The 8,273-nt window shown below is 41.6% G+C and overlaps 1 protein-coding gene across 1 annotated transcript in view; it reads right to left on the minus strand.

The window, feature by feature from the left end:
• SYPL1 (synaptophysin like 1) overlaps positions 1–7,224 on the minus strand; it is a 31,168-nt gene extending 23,944 nt beyond the window's left edge. Inside the window, exon 1 of the mRNA XM_043463028.1 lies at positions 7,044–7,224. Coding sequence (XP_043318963.1) covers positions 7,044–7,112 — 69 coding nt within the window. The 5' untranslated portion in view covers positions 7,113–7,224. The remainder of the gene's footprint in view (positions 1–7,043) is intronic.
• Between the last annotated feature and the right edge of the window lie 1,049 nt (positions 7,225–8,273).

Here is an 8,273-nt window from a genome sequence, read left to right on the forward strand (position 1 = left end):
CTTGCAGTTAATGAAAAAAGCCAGTTTTACTTGAAAGTGTCTTTGATGAAACAGAAAAATTATTACTTTTACTAAATCCTGACTCTTGAGTCTTCTTAAAATTCTGTGGGATGAAACAAGATGTGCAAATACTTTTACTACTGAAAAGACAAGCCAAGAACTGCGAGTAAATATTTGCAAACGATGCAAGTGACAAGGGTTTAATTTCCAAAATATACAAACTGCTCACACAACTCCATAACAAAAAATAAACTAATCAAAAATGGGCAGAAGACCTAAATAGACATTTCTCCAAAGAAGACATACAGATGGCCAACAGATACCTGACAAGGTGTTCAGCTTCACGAATTATCACGGAACTGCAAATAATGTAGTATCACCTCACACCAGTCAGAATGGCAGTCATCAAAAAGTCTACAAATAATAAATGCTGGAGAGAATGTGGAGAAAAGGCAATCCTCTTATATTATTGGTGGGAATGTAAACTGGTGCAGTCACAGAAAACAGCATGGAGGTTCTTTAAAAAACTAAAAACAGAGTTGCCATATGATCTGGCAATCCCACTCCTGAGTATGTACCTGGAGAAAACTCGAATTTGAAAATGCTCCAATGCGCGTAGCAGCACCCTTTACACAGCCAAGATATGGAAGCAACCTAAATGTTCATTGACAGATGAATGGATAAAGATGTAGTCTATAAAGAGAATGGAATTCTACTCAGCCATAAAAAAGAATGAAATAATGCCATTTGCAGCAACTTGGATAGACCTAGAGATTATCAGACTAAATGAAGTAAGTCAGAAAGAGACAGACAAATATCATAAGATATCACTGATATGGGGAATCTAAAAGTATGATACAAATAAACACAAAAAACAGAGAGAGACTCACAGCCATAGAAAACAAACTTATAGTTACCAAAGAAGAGGCAGGGAGAAATAAATTAGGAGTTTGGGATTAGCAGATACACACTACTATAGGAAACATAGACAACAAGGTCCTACTGTACAGCACGGGGAACTAAAATATACTGTAATAAACTACAATGGAAATGAAGAATATATGTATGTATAACTGAATCACTTTGCTGTACACCAGAAACTAAAACAACACTGTACATTAACTATAGTACTTCAGTCACAAATGAACAAACAAAAATCACTTTTACTGCATACCGAAATACAATGGTTGTCTCCAGGGAGAGCATTTAAGCAACTGAGTTGTTCCCTGAAATAGTCACTTTTTTAGTTGAATACTATTTTTACTTGAAAGAATGAGTAACAGACAAAATATAGTTATTGACTCAGATATCTGTCAGACCTTTTTTTTCCTAAATGAATAAAATAAGCCTTTCACTTTAAGAAAAACCAGCAGCATTTGTTGTCACTGATGTAATCTAACTTTCAAGTGATTATTTTAAAATAAAAAAAATTTTTTTTAATCTCAGCTTAAATTTCTAATATGGTAAATACTAACTGATATAACTTATATACACAAAAGTTCTTTGGGTTGCTCAATATTTAGGTGTTTAAAGGGGTTCTGAGACCAGTGTTTGAGAACACTTTATTATAAGAAAGCATTGCTCTGTTACCTTAAATTCCCCTTTAATGTTTTATCAGAGATTGTTATTTGTGTGAGGTAGGTGCATATGTGTATATGTTTGTGCATTCTAAAAGCATTGACTATATATATGTACATATATATATATACACACACAACATAAATATATATATAGTCTATGGAAAAAACATCTTGTATATCCCATGAGAGTGTTCAAAGTAAATACTGAGAGGATTCCAGGTAGAAGAAACAGAGAGCAAAGGCATGGGGTAAGTCAGTCAGTCTATTACAAGTTTTACATGTACAGAGAGATCTGTTAGGCACAAAATACCATTTGAAATCCTTTTTATTTTCCTTTCCACAACAGAGGAAAAAAGTGAACACAAATGGCAAGGTTAAGAGAAAGATAAGTTTCTTAAAAAGCAGTCAGTGTCATAGACTGATAGCCTAAAAATTTAAATATTAAGCAAATGGAAGAAATAAACATCAGTCTAAGTATGCCTCATCCCCTGTACTCTGTAATACAACCTGTATTTTCTGTGGTGTTCCTCTGTGCTACATTATAAACTACAAAATTACAATAAAACATGGTTCTGTTCGCAAAAACCTTACTAGTCTACTTGGGATGATTATTCTATATAAACTAGCACATATTTCTGAAAGTATGCTGTTTAAACAAACTGATACATACATATATATATATATATGCATGGTATATGCAGTTTAGAAGCAAAGTAGAAATGCTTCTGCTTTGGCAACTGGATTTTTATCCTGTCAATAAATATTTACTGGGCACTTGCCTTCATGTCTCTGAGGCCTTCAGATTTGTAATTCCTTGAAAGTTACATATTATCAGATTGCATCTTAGTCTAACATCTTCTAGAATCTTGTTAAACATAAACTGAGTTGGAGAATTATTCTGATAGTAATATTTATAATAAACAGCCTTTATCTAGATTTTAGATTTGTTTGTAAATTTACTATTTTTAGAAGCAACCCATACATCTTTCAACACCTTATGAAACTTCAACAATTCATTCAAAACACATTAAAAAATTTCTGCTATGGGCCTTTCTCTTCTACAACTTTGTCTTATCCCTCTCAGCTTCTGTTTTACACCTTCTATTCAAAAGTCTCTTCTCCACAGTGTACACACACATTCAATCTTTCCCATCTTTAAAATAGGTTTCCACCCAGGCTTTCCTGCTGGCTCAGATGGTAAAGAATCTTGCCTGCAATCCTGGAGACCTAGGCTCAATCCCTGGGTCCAGAAGAGCCCCTGGAGTAGGGAGTGGTAACCCACTCCAGTATTCTTGCCTGGAGAATTCTATTGATAGAGGAGCCTGCCAGGCTACAGGAGGTCGCAAAGAGTCGGACATGACTGAGTGACTAACACTTTCATTCTCTCCCATCTTCACAGTCAAATAGTGGTCTACTCTCACTGTATTCTCTTTCTTACATACATCCATTTGGCCTACTACCATCTGGTTTCTGACTTTACCAAAACTGCTCTTAATAAAGCCTACTGATTACCAAAATCAAGAGATGGCATTTTAGTAATTATTTTACTTAACCTGTTGCACCTAATCTGCTTCCCTGGTGGCTCAGACGGTAAAGCGTCTGCTTACAGTGTGAGAGACCCGGGTTCAATCCCTAGGTCGGGAAGATTTCCTGGAGAAGAAAATGGCAACCCACTCCAGTATTCTTGCCTGGAAAACTCCATGGACAGAGGAGCCTGGTGGGCTACAGTCCATGGGGTTGCAAAGAGTCGGACATGAATAAGTGACTTCACTTTCTTTCACATTGCACCGAATATTGCTGAGTACTCTTTTCTTGAAATATCTCTCTTTTCTTGAAATGTCTCTTAACAGTGAGGTTATTTCTCTCCTGTCTCCTAACTATTCCCTTTTCCTTTGCAATCAAATATTTGCTGAATCTCCAGCCCGTACTTCTTTTAAATTCTAGACCTATATATATCTACAGGGTACCACCACTTACATGCTCTAAAGAGACCACAAGCTTAATATAGCTAAAACCTTACTGACCTTCTACCTAAAATCTGTGGCTTTTCCTTAGTGATCTGTCTTAGATAGATGTGCCACTACTACTCCAAGTCAGAAGCATGGCAGTCATCTCGGAGCCCTGCCTTTTCTTCATCCTACACATATATTCCTGGGAAGCCCTGGTAACTCAGCAGTAAAGAATTCGCCTGCCCACTGTTCACAACAGCTAGGGCATGGAAGCAACCTAGATGTCCACTGGCAGACTTATGGATAAGGAAGTTGTGGTACATACACACAATGGAATATTACTCAGTTATAAAAAAGAATGTATTTGAGTCAGTTCTAATGAGGTGGATGAAACTGGAGCCTATTATACAGACTGAAGTGAGACGGAAAGAGAAACACCAATACAGTATATTAACTCACATATATGGAATTTAGAAGATGGTAACAATGACCCTATACGCAAGAAAGACAGCAAAAGAGACACAGCTTTAACAAGAACACTTTTGGACTATGTGGGTGAAGGCAAGGGTAGCATGATTTGAGAGAACAGCACTGAAACACATGTATTACCATATATAAAACAGATGACCAGTGCAAGTTCGATGCATGTATCAGGGCACTCAAAGCCTGTGCTCTGGGACAACCCAGAAGGGTGGGTGGGGAGAAAGGTAGGCGGCAGGTTCAGGATGGGGGGGGCACATGCACCCGTGGCTGATTCATGTCAAAGTATGGCAAAAACCACCACAATATTGTAAAGTAACTGGCCTCTAATTAAATTAATTAATTAAAAATAAATAAATAAAATTGAGGAAGAGTTAACAAAAAAAAGAATTCGCCTACAATCTAGGAGATGTGGGTTCAGTCCCTGGGTGGGAAAGATCACCTGGAAAAGAAAATGGCAACCCACTCCAATATTCTTGCCTGAAAAACCCGACGGACAGAGGAGTCTGGTGGGCTACAGTTCATGGGGTCAGAGATGGACAAGACTTAGCGACTAAACACACACAAACACACAAATATATTCTAATTTCTAAACCTCTTGCTTTCTAATTCCACTGCGATTAGTTTTAGGCCTTCATTATACTTCAAACAATAGATTTCCCTTTCTTCAATTATGGCCTTTCCTTTTCAATTCATCCCCTACACTGCTAACAAATAAAAATTTCTAAAAGGCAAATCTAATTATATTATCCACTTGCTTATTTACTCTTGAATGAACGAATCCACTACACACAATAGGAATTCTGGTCTTAGGTGGAAGCTGTAGAATAAACAACACACAATTCTGTACCCGCATGTATGCATTTTCTTAAGGGCCTAGATTATCCAAGGTTAACCCAAAGGGTTAAGAACCACTGGCTCATACAATAAACTCCAAACTATTCTGCAAGCCCTTTGAAACCTTTCAGAATCATCTCAAACTGCCATCTCCCTTCCAGTAAAGACTGCAGTCAACCTCAACTACTTAAGTTCTCAAATAGGGCTCTGCTGCTTCAACTTTTCACACCACTGAACATAAGCTCCTCTTTACCTAGAAAGCCATTCCCCACCCATTCCCCAAGTGAACAAGTTTTTTAATCTATGAAATCCTCTCTACACCTCCAAGCAACTTGATTTCTCCTTCCTTTCACCTACTACACTTAACCTATACCTTTATTATAGTATTGGTCATACAGCATATTTATATTTGTTTTCATGTCTTTTATTAGGTCGTGAGGGAAAAAAACACGTTTTATTCACCATTTGTTAGTGCTCAGCACAGCACTGATATAATACATACTCAAATATTTGTTGAATAAATAATTCTCTACCTCATCAACAATGAATATTCTTTTCATGAAAGAGTCTCTGTGTAATGAGTTGTTCAAACTGAAAGTAGTATTTTCCTAAGCTTAAAAAGGGTATCTTTCAAAAATGTCAGACCAATGATCACTAATAAACTTACCACTAATATTTTAAAATATTAAGAAAAAAAGTTGTTTCAAAAAAGACTGATGAATAATGTAAGCACAAATATAAACTAACTTCATTTAACTGAAATTTTAAATTAATTATAATTTTAATTATAATCCTCAAGAAGACTAAACTACTAGGTGTAAGATTTTTTTCCTTAAACTTGGTATTTGATTAGCCCAGTTCAATGTGTTTTTCCTCTTGTAATGTAAAATTTTTATATACTCAAATAGAATTCTCTTTATATTTAAATCTGGACAGATATTTATAGAACCCTAAATACGTACATTTAGGTGTTTTTAACGTAAAAGTTTGTGTGAAATTAGCACAGTTTTCAGAAAACACCAAGTAAAACTTTGGGGGAAACAGGAAACTTTGGGTGTAGGAAGGAAATCAGATAGAGCACTCATTAGAGAATCTGAGTTTCTGTGTTACCTCCGCAGGTTATTTAAAGCAGGAAATCTAAGTTCTTACTCTTCACCACTTTATCACTAACATACGGGGTTGAAGAGTTACGGATGTAAATACTGCTGGCTACAAAAGCAACTTGCCTGCACGCTGAACAGATGCCAGCTGCCTATTAATACGGGCCTGAAAACCAGCACTGGAATATGTACTGGGCCACTAACTCTGAAGGCAGTGCCTGGTGTATTCACTAAGCCCTCCAAAGAGATCATTACCAAGGTCGAAGCAATAAATCTGCTTTGATGTTAATGATTCAGAGTGTCCCCAGGGAAGGACTGAAAGCTGACTGCAGGATGCTGCTGCGAAATACCTAAAACAAACTGGATTCCTAACTTGTGTTTCCAACTTGCGACTCATAACGTGTGTTTAGTTTCAGTGGATCAGACTAAAAACGCATTTTGCCCCCCACCTCTGCCTGCTTCCCTGTTCCAGTTTATTTTTATCCTTTATAACTTGGAGTCAATCTTAAAAGCATATTAAGACCCAAGAGCTCGTCAAATCACTTGGAGAAGGCACACCAACTTCTGAAGGAGCGCGGCCTCGAGTCCGCAGGGGACAGACATGCACTGGCTGGCCCCTTCTACTAGAGGCGCAGAGGCAGCGCCTGCCGGCCTGAGCGCGACTCCAGCCCGCCGGGTTTCGGTTAGACCGCAACAGGAAGTTTTCTCTTCCCTTGCGGAAAGCTGTGAAGCCAAAGAGAAATTTGAACCCCCACTCTCCCGGGGACACCCAGAGGAGAGCTTCGGTGTGTGTAGGGGTGGGGGTGGGGGGGCTCCGCCTGGGACGGACGCAGCCGAGGTACTCGTGATTCAACGCCGACCGCAGCGTCCCCGCCCCGCGCAGGCCTAGGCCTCGGCCTCACTTCCCCTCCCCGCGCGTCCAGTGCCGTCCGGGCCCATCCCCGGGGGCAAAGGCGGCTTCGCGGCCCATCCGGGGCGGGCTGCGCCCCAGTTCCCAGAGCTCCCAGTCTCCTGGCAGAGGGCGCCGGAAGGGGAGCAGGAACCGGAGCGGGCGCGGCAACGCGATTCCCAGCCTCGCCGGCGCAGGCTGCACTCACCCACTCGAGGACTTTGATGAAGCCGAGAGGCTCCTTGAGCGGGTTGAGGTTGAGCTGGAAGGAGGACATCCTCTGAGGGAAGGAGGGAAAGAGTGTTAGGACGGCGGGGCGGAGGAGGAGGGGGACCGACCAGACAGAGCTCCACGGCCGCGAGGAAGGGCAGGAGGGGCGGCTCCGGGAGGCGGGCCTGGGAGGCCGCGGGGCGGGGCGGCGGCGGTTGAGCCGCTTGCCGAGGCGCTGGGGCGGAGACGGAGAGGGGCGGGCGCGGGAGGCGAGGGCGGACACGGTCAGGGAAGGGGCGGTGCCTCCCCGAGCCGTACCTGACCCACCCGGCTGATCCGCTGGCGAACCAAGTAGATGTTGGACGCCATGCTGCGTGCGCCGCGCCCCCTTCGCTCAAGTCCAGCCTCCGCGCCCGGATTCCTGCCGCGCATGCGCGCGCTCAGTCCCACGCCAGCGTAGCTGGGGCCGCTGCCTCGCGCCGCGAAAGCCACCCAGCGGAAACCTACGGCTTTGGCCCAACAGCTTTATTACCCTGGCTTCCCGTCACGCTTCCCAATGTTTTAGCTAGGTTTATAACATTGACACAAATGAAGGCGCGATTCAAGGCGGTGTTAGAGACCTTTTATTAAAATGATGGAAAGTTACTGCAGAACAACGGACTTTGAGCGACCACGCTGTACAGGGTCTCTCTCAGAAGCGTGATCAAACATTCTTAAGGAAATTGTTTATTTTCAAACTTACCATTGGAGTCATGGTTGAACGATGTACAAAAAAGGTTATACCTAACAGAAAAAGGCTCGGTCCGACAGGCTTCTTCTATCCCATTTACCCACCTCACCTATCCTGTCAGTCAAGTTTTCTACGTGGGGCGCTCTTGGAGTCCCTACAGAAGGCTAATTGCTGCTCCCCATTCGAGAGTCGCCTAGGTGACACCTTCCTTCTGGCACCCAGTTATCGGAGCCCCGAAGAAATGATCCTTTTGGCTTCCCTAGTATCTTGGAAGTTCTTGGAGATGAAATGCTGGCCTTTTGGCGTGTATGGTAAGGGGACTAACATCATGTACCCCAAATACAGAAAAAAGGAATCTGGCACAATGGAATCTCAATTTACCAGCTTCCAAGTATTGACCTACGTATACTGATGTTCCAGGCACTTATCTATGAGTCAGCAGGTTCCTTGCCATTGAAGTTATTCAAGTGTTACTGACCTTTTTCTAAGAAGTTAACC

This window comes from Cervus canadensis, chromosome 3, assembly GCF_019320065.1.
Source record: "Cervus canadensis isolate Bull #8, Minnesota chromosome 3, ASM1932006v1, whole genome shotgun sequence".
In the NCBI taxonomy this organism is placed as follows: domain Eukaryota; kingdom Metazoa; phylum Chordata; class Mammalia; order Artiodactyla; family Cervidae; genus Cervus; species Cervus canadensis.